The 22,503-nt window shown below is 41.9% G+C and overlaps 2 protein-coding genes across 2 annotated transcripts; both read left to right on the forward strand.

Moving 5' to 3' along the window:
- Positions 1-363: 363 nt before the first annotated feature.
- On the forward strand, positions 364-9,489 carry LOC121604978 (vitellogenin-2-like). The gene is made up of 34 exons (XM_041934665.1): positions 364-403; positions 770-790; positions 963-1,114; positions 1,218-1,469; positions 1,558-1,719; positions 1,813-1,961; positions 2,070-2,220; positions 2,315-2,472; positions 2,555-2,720; positions 2,809-2,934; positions 3,013-3,231; positions 3,326-3,543; positions 3,637-3,734; positions 3,821-3,945; positions 4,295-4,396; positions 4,546-4,665; positions 4,758-4,944; positions 5,028-5,121; positions 5,242-5,427; positions 5,516-5,666; positions 5,754-5,970; positions 6,061-6,548; positions 6,639-6,683; positions 6,778-6,846; positions 6,936-7,142; positions 7,238-7,380; positions 7,602-7,740; positions 7,830-7,959; positions 8,047-8,230; positions 8,344-8,438; positions 8,541-8,635; positions 8,762-8,927; positions 9,110-9,271; positions 9,377-9,489. Exons 1-34 carry the CDS (start codon positions 364-366, stop codon positions 9,487-9,489), a joined length of 5,130 nt encoding a protein of 1,709 aa, XP_041790599.1.
- A 3,528-nt stretch (positions 9,490-13,017) lies between these two features.
- On the forward strand, positions 13,018-21,918 carry LOC121604971 (vitellogenin-like). Its single transcript, XM_041934655.1, has 33 exons — positions 13,018-13,061; positions 13,646-13,814; positions 13,901-14,152; positions 14,252-14,413; positions 14,503-14,651; positions 14,729-14,879; positions 14,971-15,128; positions 15,222-15,387; positions 15,469-15,594; positions 15,690-15,908; positions 15,990-16,207; positions 16,293-16,390; positions 16,474-16,598; positions 16,685-16,786; positions 16,903-17,022; positions 17,125-17,311; positions 17,621-17,714; positions 17,804-17,989; positions 18,074-18,203; positions 18,296-18,515; positions 18,598-19,037; positions 19,141-19,185; positions 19,298-19,372; positions 19,471-19,677; positions 19,780-19,943; positions 20,011-20,146; positions 20,239-20,362; positions 20,454-20,634; positions 20,721-20,815; positions 21,014-21,108; positions 21,236-21,401; positions 21,553-21,714; positions 21,806-21,918. The coding sequence occupies exons 1-33, from the start codon at positions 13,018-13,020 to the stop codon at positions 21,916-21,918; spliced, it is 5,079 nt and encodes a 1,692-aa protein (XP_041790589.1).
- The last annotated feature ends 585 nt before the right edge of the window (positions 21,919-22,503 follow it).

Here is a 22,503-nt window from a genome sequence, read left to right on the forward strand (position 1 = left end):
TTATTGAAAGACTGGAGCGTCCACATGTCTGTGTAACTGATACCATTCTATGATAACATTTTAACAATGTTTTATTTCACCATTATGATTTTTCAGTATTATAATTTATGATCCATCAAAACTATGTGATAGAAGGGAGAACATGTTTGTGATAGGGCATCAGGCTGTCAAGAGTCAGGTTAAGATAACTTGTTACATCTGTACATTTTAATCTGTTTACCTAATCTGCATGGTCAGGGCAAGGTAACATCAATGACAATGAAAGTTGCCAATTAGTTAATGATACATTTCGATGGGCACACAGTCAGCAAAAAGTGGCTTTAAAAGGAAGCCTCAGCTTGTAGTCGCTCACATTCACCAGCCATGAGGGTGCTTGTACTTGCTCTCGCTGTGGCTCTTGCAGGTGAGTACGGCTTTATGCCTTTCCAACTATATCAACTTAGATCTAACTGAGGAATAAAATACATTTTCTGAAAATGTTGCTTTTTGTAGAGAGAGATAACAGCAGTGTAGTATAGATGAGCACAGGGAAGTGATTCTACACTGATATTGTGTTTTATTAGAACAGAAATGAGAAATTAAATGATAACTGTGATTCAAGACAACTGTTAACAACTGTTTTTGCCAATTAAATACAGCTTAGAAAAAATATGGCATATGTAGCAGAACATTTCCTTTATCCTTTACAAATTAATAACTTTTTTCTTTTTCACATATCTATTTTTCTTTTCTTTGACACCATAATAACATTTTCATCCCTATATTGCAGCCGGTCTCCAGGTCAACTTTGGTAAGTTGTCATTCTATCACATAAGAAATGGAATTCAACAGTTAAAAAACTTTAAAACTTTAAAATTTGTATGTATATAGAAAATAGAAGAAGAAGTTTCTGTTTCTAAGTTTTAAAACTTCATTGAAAAGCAAATGCATTCACTAGTTTGTTTTCTTGTCTGTTATCGCAGCCCCAGAGTTTGCTGCCGGAAAGACCTACGTGTACAAATATGAAGCACTTCTTATGGGTGGCCTGCCTGAGGAGGGTCTGGCACGGGCTGGTGTGAAAGTCCGGAGCAAAGTCTTAATCAGTGCAACCGCTGCCGGCACCTTCATGCTGAGAGTAAAGACCATTAATGCAGTTCAATACAAAATAATGATTTTCCACGTGGCTTCCAAACAATGAAGTGTTCACAATTCATTCAAACTGTCACTCTTCCCCACAGCTTGCCGACCCTGAAATCTTTGAGTACAGCGGCATCTGGCCCAAAGATGCTTTCATCCCGGCCACCAAGCTCACCTCAGCCCTGGCTGCTCAGCTCTTGACACCCATCAAGTTTGAGTATGCTAACGGTGTTGTCGGCAAAGTGTTTGCACCGGCTGGTGTCTCTGCAACTGTGCTGAATATCTACAGGGGAATCCTCAACATCGTCCAGCTGAATGTCAAGAAGACTCAGAATGTCTATGAGCTGCAAGAGGTACAAATTTCTCGTTTTCACAGAGTTCCACCAACAAAATGTCGCAATACTTAAACTGACAAACTGTATTTTGATTTTTATGAACTAGCCTGGCGCTCAGGGTGTGTGCAAGACCCACTATGTCATCACTGAGGACGCAAAGGCTGACCGCATCCTGTTGACCAAGACCAAGGACCTGAACCACTGCCAGGAGAGAATCATCAAGGACATTGGCTTGGCTTACACTGGGAGATGCATTGAGTGTGAGGCTGTAAGTGCAATGCCCTTCTCAGTTCATACTCTCTAATGCAGCACACTCCTGGACAGTGCTGGTGTAATGATATTGTGGGTCTTGTCAATTCAGAGAGGACAGACCATGAAGGGAACTGCTGCTTTTAACTACGTCATGAAGCCAGCAGCCTCAGGTGCTCTGATCTTGGAGGCAACTGCTACAGAGCTCATCCAGTTCTCACCTTTCAACATCTTGAACGGCGCTGCCCAGATGGAGGCTAAGTACGTAGTTTAAATTATAAGGAAGGGTGCAATCACACTGTTGTGAGCAAGATTCTCAGCAAAGAGTGTCACAGTGCAGACTGATGTAGTGCTTATGTATATTCACAGGCAAATCCTGACCTTCCTGGAGATCGCCAAGAGCCCAGTGGAGCCTATCAGAGCTGAATATCTTCACCGTGGATCCCTGCAGTACGAGTTTGGTAGCGAGCTTCTCCAGACACCCATCCAGCTTCTGAGGATCAGCAATGCTGAGGCTCAGGTACTTCAGAAAATATTGCCTCTTAATCAGATTTTTATTGAATTTATCCTGTGGCAACAGACTTAAACACTACACCATTTTTTGTTTCCCAAAGATCGTTGAGATTCTGAACCACCTGGTGGCCTTCAATGTGGCCAAGGTCCATGAAGACGCCCCCCTGAAGTTCATTGAGCTCGTCCAGCTGCTGCGTGTGGCCAGATTTGAGAGTATTGAGGCCCTCTGGACTCAGTTCAAAGCTAGAGCAGATTACAGGTAACTGCAACTTTCATTCGGAGAAGAGCCCTGAAATGGATGGATAAATGAATGGATAAACGATAATATTTCTCTTTTCCAGGCACTGGATCCTGAATGCTGTCCCTGCCATTGGTACTCATGCTGCTCTGAGGTTCCTCAAGGAGAAGTTCATTGCTGGTGATGTGACTGTTGCTGAAGCTGCTCAAGCCCTGCTGGCATCTGTGCACATGGTGACAGCTGATCTGGAGGCCATCAAGCTTGCGGAGGCAAGTCAACCCTAGAAGTTTTCTGGAATATTTCTGTGAAGTGAGATCTGGGCCCCACAATCACTTCTTTATTGTCACCACTCCTCAGGGCCTGGCAATGAACCACAAGGTCCAAGAAAATCCAGTTCTGCGTGAGATTGCCATGCTGGGCTACGGCACCCTGGTTGCAAAATACTGTGCAGAGAACCCAGCATGCCCAGCTGAGTTTGTGAGGGTATGTATTGCTCATATGTGTGAATGAAATTCAGTTATGACATCCGTGACATGAACATTTTTTCTGTTCCTCCCACAGCCAATCCATGAACTTGCAGTCCAGGCTCTTGCCAAAGGTGACATTGGGGAGCTTGTTGTCGCTCTCAAGGTTCTGGGTAATGCTGGACATCCTGCCAGCCTTAAGCCAATCATGAAGCTCCTGCCTGGCTTCGGCAGTGCCGCTGCTAGTCTGCCACACAGAGTTCACATTGAGGCTGCTCTGGCCTTGAGGAACATCGCTAAGTTGGAACCCAAGATGGTGAGACTGCACTTTCCAATTCCTTCCTAAGAGCAAATAAAGCTCTGTTTTATGATGTGCAGTTGTATTACTGACGTTCATCTTTGTAAATTAGATCCAGGAGCTAGCTGTGCAGCTGTTCATGAACAAGGCTGTCCACCCAGAGCTCCGCATGGTTGCTGCTATCGTGCTGTTTGAGACCAAGCTGCCCATGGGTCTGGTGACTACTCTTGCTGATGCCCTCTTGAAAGAAAAAAATCTGCAGGTCGCTAGCTTTGTCTACTCTTACATGAAGGCCATGACCAAGAACACTGCCCCTGACTTTGCCTCTGTGTAAGGACTTACATAACATATCCATTTGTAGTGTTTTGCTATTGAAGAATGTTAGCACCTAAAATGTCATATATTTTAATGATCTACTTTCAGTGCTGCCGCCTGTAACGTGGCTGTGAAGATCCTCAGCCCCAAATTCGACAGGCTGAGCTACCGCTTCAGCAGAGCTCTCTATTTTGATGCCTACTACAGTAAGAGCATAACAGCATAATCATTTGTCATGAGAGATTAAAGATGAAGACATGTGGTTTGACGTTTCTCTTATTTTGCCCTGCAGACCCCTGGATGATGGGGGCTGCTGCCAGTGCCTTCTATGTCAACGATGCTGCAACTCTTCTTCCAAGAGCCATTGTGGCCAAAGCTCGCACCTACCTGGCAGGAGCTTACGCTGATGTTCTTGAGGTATGAGTATCACGTCTGACATAGTTAGTTACGATGAGATGGTCTTATATATGTGGCATGCGTCAAATTATAAACGCAAAAAGAAGGAAGTGTAGCTAGCCTTTTAAATTAATGTCTGCATCTCAGGCTGTTTACCAATGCCCAGAATCCTAAAGTTAGCTTCACATTAGATAGAATTTCTAATCTTTCAGTCTGTTGTAATTGTCTGCTTTGTTGTGTGTACCTTCGATTAAAGCAATTTTTCGTTAACAAGCTTAGTTAATATGACTATTTACACCTTGCATGTTATATTTTCAGTGGTAATTTAAAAAAAACACTTACCCATGAAATGCTATTTCTCTTTTTTCAGCTTGGAGTGAGAACTGAGGGAATCCAAGAGGCCCTTCTGAAAATCCACGAGGCCCCTGAGAATGCAGACAGGATCACCAAGATGAAGCAAGTTATAAAGGCTGTAAGTTTAAGGGATCATTAATGTTAATCAAAATTAAATAATCAATCAATTTTATGTTAAATGTATGTTGAAATTTGAAATATATAATCAAATCACATTTTATTTTCAGAGGATGTAGTGTTTAACTTACTGCTTTCTTCCTCACGCAGCTTTCTGACTGGAGGGCTCATCCTTCCAGCCAGCCCCTGGCCTCTGTGTATGTGAAATTCTTTGGACAGGAAATTGCATTTGCCAACATTGACAAAGCCATCATCGATCAGGTTATTGAGGTACAGCATTTTCTACTGTACGAATGACTACAAAGTAATCATTTTATTATGAACTGAACATCTGACAAATCTGACAAATTTTATGTTCACAGCTTGCCAACGGACCAGCAGTTCACACTTATGGCAAGCAGGTTTTGGATGCTCTGCTGTCTGGTTTTGCAGTCCATTATGCTAAGCCAATGCTGGTTGCTGAGGTTCGTCGCATCTTTCCCACTGCTGTCGGTCTGCCTATGGAGCTCAGTTTCTATACTGCTGCAGTGGCTGCTGCAGCTGTTGAATGTAAGTTGCACTGGTGTAGCTTAACTGTTCCTGATTTGACAGACATATGTGTGCTGACACTGAAATTGCGTTGTTTTTCATAGTCCAAGCCACAGTGTCACCACCTCTGCCTGAGAACTATCACGCTGCCCAGCTTCTGAAGTCTGATGTCAGCATGAGGCTTGCCATTTCTCCAAGGTAAGCCAGTTGTAGCTTACTTGAAACCTAAAGAAGCTTCTTCTCATCATTTCAGTTATCAAAAACAAATGTGTTCGGGGTAATCACCCTCAAAGTTGATGTTTTTTCTGTCCCTTGCAGTGTTTCCATGCATACCTATGCAGTCATGGGAGTGAATACTGCTTTCATCCAGGCTGCCCTGCTGTCAAGAGCCAGGGTTTACACAGTTGTTCCTGCAAGGATGGAAGCAAGAATTGACATGATCAAGGGCAACTTCAAGCTTCAGTTCCTGCCTGTTCAGGGCATCGATAAGATTGCATCTGCAATGTATGTACTTTTTTGTAGCCAAGTAACATATTATCACCCATTTGTAAAAATGTCATTTTCTTCAGTTGATTTCTCTTTTCTCCAACAGTGTGGAGACCTTCGCTGTTGCAAGAAATGTGGAAGACCTCGCAGCTGCCAAAATCACACCAATGATTCCAAATGAACCTGCAACACAGCTGTCATGGGAGTTGTTCTCTTCAAAGATTTCTGGGATGTCGTCCTCTCTGGCTGGTGGCATGGTGAGTTTGAGTCACTGACCATCTTTTCCAACGCAAACATTTACTTTGTTCCAAATAAACGTGGTAACCTCTGTTGTGGTTTTACAGTCAGCATCCTCTGAAATCATTCCTGTTGACCTGCCAAGAAGAATTGTCAGCAAACTGAAATACCCCAAGGCCTTCGTGAAGAAAATGTGTGCAGCAATTGAAACCTTCGGCCTCAAGGCATGCACTGAGATTGAATCTCGCAACGCCGCCTTCATCAGAGACTGCCCACTCTATGCCATGATTGGAAAACACGCTGTCCTTGTTGAGGTTGCTCCAGGCAAGTGAAATGGACGTTAAATTGCTGACAGAAGTCATTTTGTTAGAAGTTTCTAAAAAATAATGTATCAGTTTCTTTATTTGTTTGCAGCTGCTGGACCCGCCATCGAGAAGATTGAAATTGAGATTCAGGTAGGAGACAAAGCAGCAGAGAAGATCATCAAAGTGATTAACATGAGTGAGGAAGAGGAAATCCTCGAGGACAAGAACGTGCTGATGAAACTCAAGAAGATCCTGGTTCCTGGTCTGAAGAACAGAACAGCTTCCTCCAGCTCCAGCAGCTCTCGTTCCCTCAGCTCTCGCTCCAGCAGCTCCCGTTCGAGCGCCTCCTCCTCTGTATCCTCCAAGTCCTCCTCCAGCTCCTCCTCTCGTCGCAATAGCCAGGTCGATGTTGTTGCCCCCATCAGCAAGACATCAAGGAGAGTGAGCAGCCGCTCCAGCAGTTCTTCCAGCAGCAGATTGAGCCTTCGCTCAAGGAGCTCCTCCAGCAGTGCTTCGAGCAGCCGCTCATCTGTCCTGTCCAGCAGCCGCTCTTCGAGCTCCAGTTCCAGCTCCTCCAGGTCCAGCTCCCTGTCCAAGGTGAGAAAGCTTCACCTCTGAATATGTAAAAAAAAATGGTAGAATCAAAATATATGTGCAGTAATTCATCTGCTTATTTTTCTATTACAGCAGGAACTGTATAAGATGAAGTTTACCAAAAACCACATCCACCAGGTACTTATTATCAGATTGTTTTGTAAAGAGCATGAGACAGCCACATTATGTACTCTCTTTGAGGAGACTAACTGTATGGTTTCTTTGTTCGCAGCATGCCCTGTCTACAGCTCGCGCCAACAGCAAGAGCAGTGCCTCCAGCTTCGAAGCCATCTACAATAAGGTAAATCATCAGACCAAGCCATTCCAGTCTCTTGTATTCAGTGAAAAAAAAAACTTTCATTAACATCAAGCTTTGGTTTGCACTTTAAGGCCAAGTACCTCGCTAATGCCATCAATCCTGCTGTCACCATCCTCATCCGTGCTGTGAGAGCCGACCACAAGGTTCAGGGATACCAGATTGCTGCTTACTTTGACAGATCTACTGCCAGAGTCCAGGTCATTTTTGCCAACCTGGCCGAGAGCGACCGCTGGAGAATCTGTGCTGATGGTGTGATGCTGAGCAGCCACAAGTTGATGGTAAAGACTTTGATTTGGTGACGTGAGTTGAGTTGGCAGCATTTGTTACAAATTTGTGCAGTGCTTGAGAGTTTAACTATTTAAATTTCTCTTAGGCCAAGGTTGCCTGGGGCATTGAGTGCAAACAATACCAAACTGAAATCACAGCTGAGACTGGTCTTATGGGTCGAGAGCCTGCAGTCCGCCTAAAGGTGACCTGGGACAAACTTCCAAGGAGCATGAAGCAGTATGCAAAGGAGTAAATATCAATTTCAAATATTTTCTTCTATTTTATACTCTCTACAACTAACTTTATTGAAAATTGCAACATTTCAGTTATACACTTTGTTAGGCATCCCAAATGTAGAAATGTATGGAAATTCATTACTGTCTTTAACATGATTTCATTTTCCAACACATGTATCAACCAGGTGTGTATCAAACAGCACTCAATTAACCTTAACCTTTATGTCTCTTTAGGCTCTCTGAGTACATTTCCCGCATTGCTCGGGAAGCTGGAATAAGCCAGGCAAAGTTCAAGAATGTCCGTAATCAGATCAAACTGAGTGTGGCTGTTGCTTCTGAGACAAGCCTGAATATTGTGCTGAAGACACCAAAGGTGCAGTTTTATTGCCCATTACCTGCATCACACTTGTCACCCTTTTGTATATGCACATTTTTCATAATCATTCTGATTTAATATTGCAGAGGACCATTTACAAACTTGGTGTGACTGTCCCTGTTTCTCTGCCATTCGGAGACACTGCTGCTGAGCTGGAACACTACCAGAGCTACTTTCCTGACAAGATCTCCTACATGTTCACCAAGGCTTATGCAGGTGGGAACATTTGAAGGAACATTGCTTCACTGTCAGGCTGACCAGTAAGTGGCTAACTTACTGATTAATCTTTTCTGTCTACTCCAGCTGAGTGTGCCATGGTCAAAGACACAGTGACCACATTCAACAACAGGAAATACAAGAACGAGATGCCCCACGCTTGCTACCAGGTTTTGGCTCAGGATTGCACCCCAGAAGTTAAATTCATTGTTCTGCTGAAGAGGGACGAAACACAGGAACAGAACCAGATCAATGTGAAGATTGCAAACATGTAAAAACAACTTTATATTTAAATTGTGGGAATTGTCCAAAAAAGAGACACAATTCAAAATCTAGAATCCAGAAACTGACTATAATACATGTATTTTAATACATTTTCAACAGTGATGTTGACATGTATCCAAAGGACAACGCTATCATGGTGAAGGTTAATGGAGTTGAAATCCCCATCAGCAACCTGCCGTATCAGCATCCCACAGGTTTTTTACAATTATTAATTCAAGTTTAACTGTCATGCTAAGATTATTCAATTCATTGAAAGTTCAAAATCACATATTTGCATGTATTTGCATTCATTTTAGGCAAAATTCAGATCAGACAGAGAGGTGAGGGCATCGCTCTCCATGCTCCCAGCCATGGTCTTCAGGAGGTCTACTTTGAGCTGAACGCATTGAAGGTGATAGAAAGAAATCTGACTACATCAATTGGATTCACAATTAAATTTGACTTCAATTCAGATTTTTATGAATCTCCATAATGATAATGATGCAAACGTTGACTTGTTTTGGGTTTTTATTCCCAGGTTAAAGTTGTGGACTGGATGAAGGGACAGACTTGTGGACTTTGTGGAAAGGCTGATGGTGAAATCAGACAGGAGTACCGCACACCCAACAATCGCCTGACCAAGAACGCAGTCAGCTACGCCCATTCCTGGGTTCTGCCTGGAAAGAGCTGCCGTGATGCCTCTGGTAATACTTATAGCATCAGCTTTACCTTTCTCTTCTAGAATATAATATTTACTCAGAATGACAAAAAGCACTAATTAATGCTAACAAACCCACACCAAACCAGTATTTTATTAATTATAGAAATATAATGTAGGAAAAATGATTTTGGTTAATGCTTACCTTCCTTTTTCAACCGTTTCCAGAGTGTTACATGAAGCTTGAGTCTGTGAAGTTGGAGAAGCAGGTGATCCTCCATGGCCAGGACTCCAGATGCTACTCTGTTGAGCCTGTGCTGCGCTGCCTGCCTGGTTGCATGCCAGTGAGGACCACCACGGCCACTGTTGGCTTCCACTGCGTGCCTGCTGGTGAGTTTGCAAGAAATCACAGCTTGTTCACAAAACTGAACTATACTACATCTATCTTGTTATCTTGTTCACTGCCTAACTGTTTTCCTCTCTGCGTGTTTTCAGAGACTAGCCTGAACCGCTCTGACGGTCTGAGCAGCATCTACGAGAAGAGCATTGACCTGCAAGAAACAGCAGAAGCCCATTTGGCCTGTCGCTGCACTGCTCAGTGCGCTTAACTTCATTGCCATCAGTCATATTATGTCTTATTCTTTGTTTCATACAAATACAACTTTGGGCTGTAAATGTAAATAAATTACAGAAGCATTTGAAACGTGCGTTGTCTGAAATTCTTATAAATGTCAACAAAACAAAGTGAGGGGTCATTTAAACTGAGAGGTCATTCTTCCCTTGTGCACATTACCGCACATGTTGAAATGAAACATAGTTAATATGAATAAATAAGAAATATTTAGGAAGAACACAGCACTAGGGGTGGTGAAGAAAAGAACAAACGCAACAACATTGTCATCCCATACGTGTGTTGAGTATCAACAAACAAACACTGCAACCTTTTTTTTTCAAACCCAGCAACACACTGAGACAGAAACTGTTCCACCCAAAAGATTGCACACCCAAACACAAGAAAAGCAGTCAAGTGTTTGCAGTCCAACGCAGTGAGGAATGCACAGACTTCTATATCGGGGAAACTAAACAATCACTAAAAGAGCGTCTGGAGGGCTGAGTCCTAAAGCCCAGACTCAGCAGTCTACCTACACAGGAAAGACCAGGAACACTCCTTCAAGGACAACAACGTATATATTTTCGATAGGGAGGCTAGGTGGTTTGAAAGAGGAGTTAAGGAGGCTTTTTACAAAAAAAAAGACAGACCATCCCTCAGAGGAGACCTGCGGTGCCACCTGAATCCACCTGAAATGCTGCCCTTTCATCCATCCAAGGAGATTTAACAACACACTAGCCTCAGGTGAGAGCTGCGGTTACACAGCCAGGACCACCAGCGACCCCAGTGGAACCAATGACCTTGATGACGACCCCACAGAGGCTGAATACCTGCGACTGTCAGTAACTGAAGAGGCCCTTTGGCGAAACGTTTTCAAGTTTCTACAGCCAGCCGCCACTGATTTAATCATCCTTGAATAATTGACCTGAATGACTGCAAATCTTCACACACATTATAAATTGGCACGATGTGTGCCCGGTCCAGGACAGGAGGGCTCTGCAAACCACACAGAACATCATTAGTACTCATTTAGCAAGTATCAGAGATATCAGTGAGGTGAGATGCCTGCGCAAAGCCAAAAGTTTACCCATAGGTGGGGGTCAATTATCCCAATTTAGTAGAAAGACTGGAAGGAGGGGGAAGCAGTTTATTTTGCATGTTTACATCGGACACTAAAAGAAATGCAAAAACTTCAATATGTGCTTTTAGGGGAAGTCTGTTCCCTTTCTTGACTTGACAATTTATTGATCTGCTCTACTTTCTCAACATCAGTCACATTCAAATAAATGAGGGGGTGTTTATGACATGACAGCAGTCAAGGTAAATTATCTCTACAGTATATCTGAGTTCATTCAGAAATCAAAATTTCAGATCCAGAACCTGACAAATACAGCATTCATCTGCAAAGTCAGTCTTCAGTGAAGCAGAATTACCAACCGAGAAAAGTGGGAGGCTAGGTTCACTTTGATACTTGCAGTTTGTTCTTGAGGCATAACATAATAAAGCTGTATTGTGTGGTGTGCTGTGTGTGCTTACATGATGGGTTCAAGGCAACACAACACATACATAATGTGCCAAAAGATCATTTTTGGTCACTAGTGGGTTAATTTGACAATGCTGATTGAGAACCGCTGTTTCAAAAATCATTGTTGTCTTGTGTTGTGTTATTGCCATCTGCTGTTACTTGCTGTGCCTCTAATTCCCCTCTTCATGACAGAATGTTAGAATAAAGCTGTATAATAAGCAGTATATAAATATTAGATGATAAAAGTGGTTTGTAACACACTATAATGTAGATATAGGAAGATATAAGGGTGTTTTAAGTGTTTATGAATGTACGGCATTTGTCAACAATTACAACTCTACCTATGAAGACACATTTGATATTATTACTACAATCAACAATTACTTGATCATTTAAAAAAAATAAGTAAATTACAACCGATTATAGATATATACTATATATACTATATCCTGTTTCATTCATTCTTTCAAAAGCATTTTTTAAAACAATTTGGATTTAATTTGTGCAACCATACAGGAGTATATCAGTGTAATGATGCAGTATTATAGAGCAACTAAAACAGTTTATATACTGTATATTTGAAATATTATTACAATTTTGAAACTAAAGCTTTGTTACTGACATGCAGCCAATGCTTGTTTACTTTATGGTGAGAATAATGTAGAGACATTTATTTTTCAGTCATTAAGAATAATACCACTGGACAAAAGGCTATGTTGTGTTTTTGAGCTGTCACAGAAAAAGTCAAGAAATAAATAACTTGGCTCATGGTTCACTGTAGGTTGGAAAAAACAGTCAGTAAAGGGAAAACCACCGGCAATCAGATCTGCACTGTGAGATATAAAACACTGTAAAATTATCATAGGGTTATAGAAATAAATCCACAGCAACAAGGCCGTGGATAACACTAGCTGTAAATGATTCGTTTTGTTTATATTTTTTCTTAGTATGATGTTTGCATCACAGGTTGCTGTTGTAAAGATTAGCCAGCATTTTTCAATACCAGTGTTAAAGCTGTTCAATACAAAATACTTGTTAATAATTGATATTCTGTATCATTTTACTAATGACAAACAGCTTGATGCTCTAGTTTCATTGTACCGCTGAAACTAAGAACATGGACTACAGGGATTCATTGAAACGTGTCAATATGCTGAGATGTATTTTCAAGAAATAGCCAGAGCCACACTAACACAAAATCAACAAAATAAACATTTGTCAATATATGCAGTAACACTTCCATTTCACAGCTGAATCGCTGTCAAACAGAGATGACATGACATCAGTGGTCATCCTGACCAAAACAAATAAAGTGAGCAAACAGTCATAGTCATGGTGCCCTCTTGTGTAAACTTCGAAATGACATTTCAGCAAAATGATCAGACAAAATTCACAGCATGCACAAAATAAATAGCAAACTAATCAATGTGGGGAGTACTAATATGGCAAATGAACTGAATCAATTTTCTCTTAAGTTAAATAACGATTTTGCTGTTGCTTTTTTCCCTTTGATTAAACATGCAGGGCCCAATAATCTTTGGGTCAAAGGTTTTTTAGCAAACCTGTTTCTTTTGATTAATTTTTGGCTTATTTATCATATGTCAAATCATAACTACATATTTGCAAATGAGAGTAGATACAGCATCTGACAAAAAGTGATATTTTCAAAATAAGGATTATTATGAGAAAATAAGTGTTTTCCTCTGAAGTATTATTGTAAAATGACTTGTGAGACATGGCATATATTTTGAAACATGAAGCTGAACTTTGACCTGGCATATCTGTGGAGAACAAAGTCAGGTGACCCTAACTTTTTATCCACTGATACAGGCCCTGTTGCCCCAACCTGAACCCAAGTTCATTTGAATCTAAAAGGTGAAACCTAGTCTATCTAATAGAGCGTATCGATCAAATATTCCCAGGACCATATAGTATCTAGTCGGCAGAAAATTCCCTTTAAAAGGCCACCTGTGACTGCAGACATTCACAACCCCATTAGCCATGAGAGTGGTTGTGCTTGCCCTGACTCTGGCCCTTGTGGGTGAGTATGACTTCTGTTTTTGCGAAGTCGTGGCTTTTTTTTTTAAATTAATTCTTTTTAAAAGCGGGTTTTTTTCAGACACTGCAAATTACTTTATACATTTTGTAGCTGGATCTTTAAAAAATGCTTTTGAAATAGTAATCTCAACAACGAATTTAAAGTTTAATGTTATTCATCACATCACTGACTTTGGGGATTTTGGGTGTATTTTCCCATCTGTTTTCATTTAAACATCACATTGCATTTTCCTTTTTTTTTAGTTTAATAAAAAATGCTAAACTACATTTAATACTTTTCCCATGTACTTGATGGATTATTCATTTCTTTTTCTTCTAATTTCAGCCGGTCAACATCATAGTTTTGGTAAGTTCAGTACATTATTATAACCTTATCTTGTTAATATCTTGTTTTCCAAACAATATATGGAATCCCATAAACACTGAACACACAATGCATTGCAACATTTACCACAGCTTGTTATCCAAAAGTGAATTATGATGGTAAAATCAATTTCATAATCTATGATTCATCTCATGACATACATAACTCACATAGCTTGGTGGATATGGTAAAATAAGTTTCATAGAGTAAAATTTTTCTTACAGCTCCTGAGTTTCCTGCCGGAAAGACATATGTGTACAAGTATGAGGCACTGCTCCTGGGTGGTCTGCCAGAGGAAGGCCTGGCAAAGGCCGGACTCAAAGTCAGCAGCAAAGTTCTCATCAGTGCTGTGGCCCAAAATTACTACATGCTGAAGGTAAAGATCAAGCTGTGTTCAAGCAACAATCTTTCCATTCTTAAAATGAAAACTGCCCTGTCATAAATCTTGTTTTTACATTCTAGCTTGTCGAACCTGAGCTCTATGAGTACAGTGGCGTCTGGCCTAAGGATCCTTTAATCCCAGCCACCAAGCTGACGTCAGCCCTGGCAGCCCAGCTCATGACTCCCATCAAGTTTGAGTATGCCAATGGTGCTGTCGGAAAAATGTTCGCCCCTGAGGGAATCTCCACAATGGTGCTGAATGTTTACAGAGGTATCCTGAATGTCCTTCAGCTCAACATCAAGAAGACACAGAACGTCTACGAGATGCAGGAGGTTTGTCAAAGATCCTCCAGTACTGATAAATAAAAACAAAAAAAATCCATGACAGGACAGGAAGTTGTATCCCCCAATAAAGTATCCTTTTCTCATTAGGCCGGAGCTCAGGGTGTGTGCAAGACCCTCTATGCCATCACTGAAGACGAAAAGGCTGAACGTGTCCTTTTGACAAAGACAAGGGATCTGAACCACTGTCAGGAGAAGATCATGAAGGACATAGGGTTGGCATACACTCAAACATGTGCGAAGTGCCAGCAGGTATGCTCACACCAGTTTTGTTTTCTGCGTACATCTATGAAAGTAGAAAATGTCACGTGATTAAGCAGCTATGTGGCTTGTCTTTGCAGGACTCAAAGAACCTGAGAGGAACCGCAGCATACAGCTACATCTTGAAACCAGTTGCTAGTGGCATCCTGATCCTGGAGGCAACTGTTAATGAGCTGATCCAATTCTCACCTTTCACTGAGATGAATGGAGCTGCTCAGATGCAGACCAAGTATGTCAGTGCTTAATAATGGCCATGTTTGAACTAAACAGAGCTGCAGATTAACCCTTTTTTGTATTACTTTAAAGGCAATCCTTGGTCTTCCTTGAGATTCAGAGGGCCCCTATTGTACCCATTGAAGCTCAATATCTTCACCGTGGTTCTCTTAAGTATGAGTTTTCCACTGAGCTTCTTCAGACGCCCATTCAGCTCATGAAGATTAACAATGTACAGGCCCAGGTATTACTTCAGACTGTTCTAAAAGATCTGTGAAGTCATGAATTACTCTCTACCATAAATATTGACTTCTCCTTCAATCCTGTGTTCTTAGATTGTGGAAATTCTGAATCATCTGGTTGCCCACAATGTGGAGAGAGTCCATGAGGATGCCCCTCTGAAGTTTTTGGAACTCATTCAGATCCTCCGTGCAGCCCGCTTTGAAGACCTGGAAATGCTCTGGAGCCAATACAGAACCAAACCTGCTTACAGGTGACTTACGCTACATTTGAATAAGATGTAAAAACAATATATATAGATATACAGTAAGAGAACAGGTTCACTCACTCAATTTCCATCTTTAAGACAGTGGATCTTGGATGCCATCCCTGCCACTGGAACTGCTGCTGCTCTGAGATTCATCAAGGAGAAATTCCTGGCTGATGACCTGACTGTTGCTGAAGCAGCTCAGGCTTTGATTGCATCTATTCACATGGTGACAGCTAACATTGAGGCAATCAAGCTGGTTGAGGTGGGTAAAGCACAAAGCAGGTTACTCTGTCCATAATAAGAATGGAGATATGGCACATTTCTGATTGTTGCTCTCTCGTAGGCCCTGGCAATCAACAACAAAATAGTGGAAAGCCCAGTTCTGCGTGAGATTGTCCTCCTTGGCTATGGCACCATGATTTCAAAATACTGTGTTGAGATGGATGTCTGCCCTGCAGAACTCATTAGGGTGACAGAACTTTGTTCTTTTGTTATTACTTCAAACTCTTCTGCACATTTCTGGATGAAAAAGGGAGATTTTACTTTTTCACTTCCTCCCAACAGCCCATCCAGGACTTCCTTTCAGAGGCTGTTGCTAGGGATGAGACCCAGGATATCATCCTGTTCCTGAAGGTTTTGGGTAACGCTGGTCATCCTGCTAGCCTAAAGCCAATCACAAAGATCCTGCCCATACATGGCACTGCAGCTGCATCTCTGCCAATAAGAGTCCATGCTGATGCTATCATGGCTTTGAGGAACATTGCAAAGAAGGAGCCCAGAATGGTGAACTATCAACACAGCTTTTCAAGTCATTCTAGTTTTACATGTAACTCCCTACTGAGGTTGCTGTCTGTTGTAAATTAGGTCCAGGAACTGGCTCTTCAGATCTACATGGACAAGGCCCTTCACCCAGAGCTTCGTATGCTTGCATGCATTGTGCTGTTTGAGACAAGGCCTGCAATCGGTCTGGTGACAACTCTTGCCAACATTGTGAAGACAGAGGAGAATCTGCAAGTAGCAAGTTTCACTTATTCTCACATGAAGTCCCTGACCAGGAGCACCGCTGCTATGCATGCCTCAGTGTAAGAGCAGCTGTCTGATCCCCATTCATCATCAAGTCTATCTGCTGATGTCTGCTTGCTCAGTTCTTTTATGTTTTCATTGCAGTGCTGCGGCTTGCAACGTTGCCGTCAAAATCTTGGGCCCAAGGTTGAACAGATTGAGTTCATGTTTCAGCAAAGCCATCCACATGGACATCTATAACAGTAAGATCAATGTCACATCTTGTTCCAATTACCTCAAGTTTATTTTGTATTATCTCATCATCTCATCTCATCAACTCTTTCAGACCCCTTGATGCTTGGTGCTGCTGCCAGTGCTTTCTACATCAATGATGCTGCCACCATTCTGCCCAGATCTGTTGTGGCTAAGACCAGTGTGTATCTTGCTGGAGCTGCTGCCGATGTTCTGGAGGTAAAAGGAAAAGAAAGCACTTGCCCTCAAAGGTATTCAATCAGTTATTTGAAAATAACCTTTTTAACATGTTGAACATTTCCTAGGTTGGAGTAAGAGCTGAGGGACTCCAGGAGGCTCTTCTGAAAAACCCTGCATTTATTGACAATGCTGACAGGATAACCAAAATGAAGCGCGTCATTAAGGCTGTAAGCAATGACGCATCCAGAAATCACAAATACAAGGACATAACAGCATACAATGGCAAATGACAAAACACAGCAAGCTACTGATAAGTCGGATTGTGTGTTTCCTTTTTCGACAGCTCTCGCAGCTCAGATCTCTGCCCGCCAGAACACCTCTGGCCTCCTTCTATTTCAAATTATTCGGACAAGAAATTGCCTTTGCCAACATTGACAAAGCCATGATTGACCAGGCCATTGCGGTATGATTGAAATCCGTCAACCAAGATCAATTTTATAACACATCGTTTAGCACTTCTTTTTCTTGCACAGACACAATAGTTCTGATAAATCCTGTCCTACAGTTCGCCACCGGTCCCTCTGTTCAGACACTTGGTAAGAACGTTATCAGGGCTCTGCTGTCTGGCGCTTCCTACCACTTTGCCAAACCTCTGCTGGCTACTGAGGTGAGGCGTATCCTGCCTACTGCTGCTGGTCTTCCAATGGAGCTCAGTCTGTACACTGCTGCTGTGGCCGCCGCAGCTGTTCAATGTAAGCACAATTTAGCATGTTAAAGGTCCCACTTATCCCACTAGTCTAGTTTGCCTTGTTAAAAAAGGTGCTGAAGCACTAGAATATGCACATTTGTAAATGCAAAAGCTTACCTTTATAATATCTTATAAAGCACCTCATATTATCATCTATACCAAATAAGGTCTTTGCAGACTCACAAAAGCAAATGTCTATTCATTACTGTTATGTTGCTTTACCAGTGCTCTCTCTTTAATAAAATGGTACATAAAATCATGTAATAGTTGAACCAAGAGCATTATAAGTGGTGATGCGTATTTGTTTTCTTAGTCAAGGCCACCACAACACCAGCTCTTCCAGAAAATTTCTATCTTTCTCACCTTCTTAAGACAAACATTCAGCTTGAGACTGAGATCAGGCCAAGGTAGGTAGAACGTCTACAACTAAAATACAAAGAGATTGCAAAATATATCATGTCATGAAATCTAACATACAAATGTCCTCTCCTTTTAGCATTGTTGTGAACACATTTGCTGTGATGGGGGTAAACACGGCCATACTCCAGTCTGCCCTGATCTCAAGAGCTAAACTCAACTCCATTGTGCCCGCCAAGATCGCAGCAAGACTCGACGTCACTGAGGGCCACTTCAAGATCGAAGCTCTGCCGGTTTCTGTGCCTGAAGACGTTGCAGCTGTGCAGTAAGCCTTTCTAACAGTTCAAACACTTGTGTCACTTGTATGATGTATTCATCTTTGGAGTCTAAGCTCTTTTTCTTTCAACAGTGTTGAGACAATTGCTGTGGCAAGAAATATTGAGGATTTACCTGCAGCAAAAATCACTCCAATCATCCCCAATAAAGTCTTTGAGCCCATCTCAAGGGAGATTCTCACATCTAAGTTTGCTTCAACTGCTGCTGCTAGTCTGGTGAGGTTTAAACATTGTCTTTTAAGATAGCTACAAGACTATCTACATTTATAATCTAATTAACACCTTTCTTTTAATAGTCAAAATCCTCAGAGATCATTCACCAAGATGTGGCAAGTGCCAGACCTGCCATCATGAAACCCAAAGCAGCTCAGTTTGAGAAGAAGTACTGTGTTAAAGCTGCTGGCATTGGACTAAAGGGCTGTTTCAAGATTGCCACTGAAAACGCTGCTTTCATCAGGGACATTGCCTTGTACAAACTGGCCGGAAGGCACACTGTTGTTCTTTCTCTTAAACCAAGTAAGTAGTGAGAACATTATATATTTTGAGAAGCTGTGTGCTCAAATAAATTATTGACAGAATTATTGCATTATACTTTCAGTTGAAGGGGAAGTCATTGAGAGACTGGAGATGGAAATTCAAGTAGGACCAAAGGCTGCAGAGAAGCTCATTAAACAGATCAATCTGAGCGAAGAAGAAATTGTTGAAGGCAGACCAGTCTTGATGAAGCTAAAGAAAATTTTAGCTCCTCGTCTGAAAAATGCCACCTCCTCCTCCTCTTCCTCCTCCTCCTCCTCCTCCTCCAGCTCCAGCAGTCATCGTTCAAGCAGCTCTCGCTCAAGCCTGAGCTCCAGGACCTCTTCCAGTTCCTCATCTCGTGTCACCAGCAAGGCCATTGATATAGCCCCTACATCCAAAAGACTTCACAGTTTGAGGCGCAGCAGCAGCAGCAGAAGCAGCAGGTCCAGCTACGCATCAAGCCTTGCATCGCTGTTCAGTGCCAGCTCAAGTTCCTCTCGCTCCAGTGCCCATCTCTCAAGGGTAAACACCTGGAGAATGTTTTGTGAATTTGCATGGAAGAATTTTAGCGTATATACATATCATAGTAAGTGCTGAATCTCACAAAAATATTTCTTTTGAACAGCAAGTGATATATCGCCACAAGTTCCAAAAAAACCATAAGTGGCAGGTAAGTTTAGGTGGTGCTTCAAGCAATGACATTGTATTGGCCAGATTGAACATGTTAACTTGTGTTGCTGCTTTTCATGGTGGCCTCTAACTTCTATGTATTATTGTTGTAGGCTCTCACGTCTCAAGCCACCTCAGCAGTAATTTCCAGGAGCAGTGCCTCAAGCTTTGAGGCCATCCAAAGACATGTAAATTTTGGTCATTTGGAAAAAAAATCCTTCTTCAAATATTTGTACCAATGGATTTGTTGGTCAACACACACAACTAATACTTATCGTTCCCACAGAACAAATTCCTTGGCAATGAAGTAGCTCCTACCTTTGCCATCATCTTCCGTGCTGTCAGAGCTGACAAAAAGGTGCAGGGATATCAACTGGCATTCTACTTAGACAAAGCAACCGCCAGAGTTCAGATTATTCTGGCTGCCTTGGCTGCTGATAACAACTGGAAGTTCTGTGCCGATGGAGTTCTGCTTAGCAAGCACAAAGTCACGGTAAGACACTGCCTTGCTTACATCATAGATCTTAGGACACACTATAAAAGGGCTGTAGTTTAAATGAGCTGCCTTATTGTCACATCTACTGTCTCTCAATAGGCTAGAGTCGGTTGGGGAGCAGAATGCAAGCAGTATGATACCACGATCACAGCCGAGACTGGTCTTGTTGGTCCAAGCCCTGCAGCTCGCCTGAGAGTGGCCTGGAACGAACTACCTTCTGCCTTTAAATACTATGCAAAGAAGTATGAAACTTTCAAAGGACTGTCTTCAGCCATCTCATACGCAATATTGACTCTCTAAAATATCTGATATTTGGAAATGATTTTATAGGGTGCGTGACTACGTTCCTGCTTACATGATGACTGGCTGGGTTAAAGGAAAGGATGAAAACAGCGCCAAGCAGCTCTCACTTACAGTGGTTGCCACATCTGACAGGACCCTTGACCTCATTTGGAAAACACCAACAGTATGAATAATCTAGTGGTTCTCCCAAAACATGAAGAAAATGTTTGTTTTTACCTTTTTTCCCTAAATAATTGTGAATTATTCTGTCTACAGCATACTGTCTATAAGCTGGCTCTGCACCTTCCCATTGCTCTGCCACTTGATGAACTCAAAGGTCTCACCCCCTTTGATAGCCTTACTGATAAAACCCACTACTTGTTGGCCAAGGCTGGTGCAGGTAATGGATGACCTTATTGTTTAAAATGAAATGCAGTGGCAGTTATCTGTAGCTGTGTGCTAAGGAGTAAACATATTTTTTTGCTTCGCAGCCGAATGTAGCTACATGAGAGACACACTGACCACATTCAACAGCAGGAGGTACAAGAACGAGATGCCAGTGTCTTGCTACCAAGTTCTGGCACAGGATTGCACCAGTGAGCTGAAATTCATGGTTCTGCTGAAGAAAGATCACGTTGAACAGAACCATATCAATGTGAAGATTGCTGACATGTGAGTGTCTATTAAAAACAAGAAAGAAACGGTGGTTTTCATCCGGAAACTGACAGAACTAAACATTTTAATTTCTGCACTTGCAGCGATATTGACCTGTACCCGAAGAACACTGACGTGATTGTGAAGGTCAATGGAATGGAAATACCCATCAACAACCTGCCATACCAGCATCCCACAGGTTTCTATACACATTTAGCCCACCATCAAAGTCTTGCACTGTAGTAGCAACATGTAGCATGTAGCGAAGACTTAATATTGCATACTACAGTACATATAATGGTTCCAATACCTCAAAGTTGTTAAATCATTTGCATGTATTGTTCAGCATCTTAACTGACTTAAAGTACATGATTGTGATCCTGTTTTGTTCTTACAGCCAAAATCCAGATCAGGCCAAAGGGTGAAGGCATCTCTGTGTACGCTCCCACCCATGGTCTTCATGAAGTCTACTTTGACAAGAACTCATGGAAGGTAAATGCAACAGTAACTATGAGGAAAAAACATAATGGCACCTGTCAAGAGCTATTACACTTTCGAAACATTTGACAGATACTGTATAATTTATGTCTATAGTGTCTCATTTGATCTTGCCATGCAGGTTAAAGTTGTGGACTGGATGAAGGGACAGACCTGTGGACTCTGTGGAAAGGCTGATGGGGAAATCAGACGGGAGTATCTCACACCCAACGGCCGTCTGACCAAGAACGCAGCCAGTTTCGCTCATTCTTGGGTTCTGCCAGCTGAGAGCTGCAGGGACACCTCAGGTGAGACACAAAGTTCAGTGTGGACTTACAGCAACATCCCTTTCCATGCACCCAGTTATATCACTGCATTTGGTTAATTTAAGTCTTTGAAACATTTTAAAGATGCTCTAAATCCATCAGAAACTCACTTATCAACACCTTCCCATTACAGAGTGCCGTATGAGGCTTGAGTCGGTGCAGCTGGAGAAGCAGGTAGACATCCATGGCCAAGAATCCAAGTGCTACTCTGTTGAGCCTGTGCTGCGCTGCCTGCCCGGATGTTTCCCCGTGAAGACCACTGCCGTCACTGTTGGCTTCCACTGCCTGCCCACTGGTGAGTCTGCCAGAAATTACAAGTGACAGAATATGAAAAGGTGGAGAAAAATACACAGTTCCTAATGGCTCTCCTTCCTTCAATTGTGCAGATTCTGCCCTGAATCGCCCAGAGAGTCTGAGCAACATCTACAATAACAGTGTGGACCTGAGGGACACAGCAGAGGCCCACTTAGCCTGCAGCTGTACTGCTCAGTGTGCTTAACAACACTTTCTTCTGCTGGTCACTTGCGTCATTTATTTGTTTTGAATGTACTTATAAATAAACTGCATCTCAAAATAAGTTTACATACATTTGTTTCAATTATACTGACTTCGCAGAGCTTGTGTCGCATCACTTAAAGGGAAAATGCATCTCCCTCCAACCTATTATTGACAATCAGTGTGCTGATTCTCTACAATAAATCTTTTAGTTTCAACTGAATGCTGATCAGTCTATGTGATCCCAAACCTACTGGACGTAATCAAAACCAAAGTGGATATTGATGATGTTTCAGAGCACATTACAATAACGCTGATCAGAAACTGCTGGTTTATGCTTTTAATTAAACATTTTTGCAGGTTTATACCATTATTGTGTAAAGGGATCTCAATATACACACTGGCAGAGAAAAATAGCTAAAATAGCTCTACAAAAAACTTTATCACTGGGTTAATTTTATATTTCCAAACACAACTATGTACAATATCTGCAGACTTAGTACAACCTAGATTCCAGAAATGTTGTGAATCCTTGCTAATCCATTCCACAGGTAAACAGGTTGATTGGTAACACGTGATAGTATCATGA

This window comes from Chelmon rostratus, chromosome 4, assembly GCF_017976325.1.
Source record: "Chelmon rostratus isolate fCheRos1 chromosome 4, fCheRos1.pri, whole genome shotgun sequence".
NCBI lineage: Eukaryota > Metazoa > Chordata > Actinopteri > Chaetodontiformes > Chaetodontidae > Chelmon > Chelmon rostratus.

Excerpts from the sequence above, each read along its gene's own strand:
- LOC121604978 (XM_041934665.1), top strand. The coding sequence starts at position 364 with ATGAGGGTGCTTGTACTTGCTCTCGCTGTGGCTCTTGCAG. Across the intron at positions 1,720-1,812 it reads GATGCATTGAGTGTGAGGCT|AGAGGACAGACCATGAAGGG; the intron begins GTAAGTGCAATG and ends TTGTCAATTCAG. Across the intron at positions 7,960-8,046 it reads GTTCACCAAGGCTTATGCAG|CTGAGTGTGCCATGGTCAAA; the intron begins GTGGGAACATTT and ends TGTCTACTCCAG.
- LOC121604971 (XM_041934655.1), top strand. The coding sequence starts at position 13,018 with ATGAGAGTGGTTGTGCTTGCCCTGACTCTGGCCCTTGTGGGTGA. Across the intron at positions 18,204-18,295 it reads CTAAGTTTGCTTCAACTGCT|TCAAAATCCTCAGAGATCAT; the intron begins GCTGCTAGTCTG and ends TTCTTTTAATAG. Across the intron at positions 21,715-21,805 it reads CTTCCACTGCCTGCCCACTG|ATTCTGCCCTGAATCGCCCA; the intron begins GTGAGTCTGCCA and ends TCAATTGTGCAG.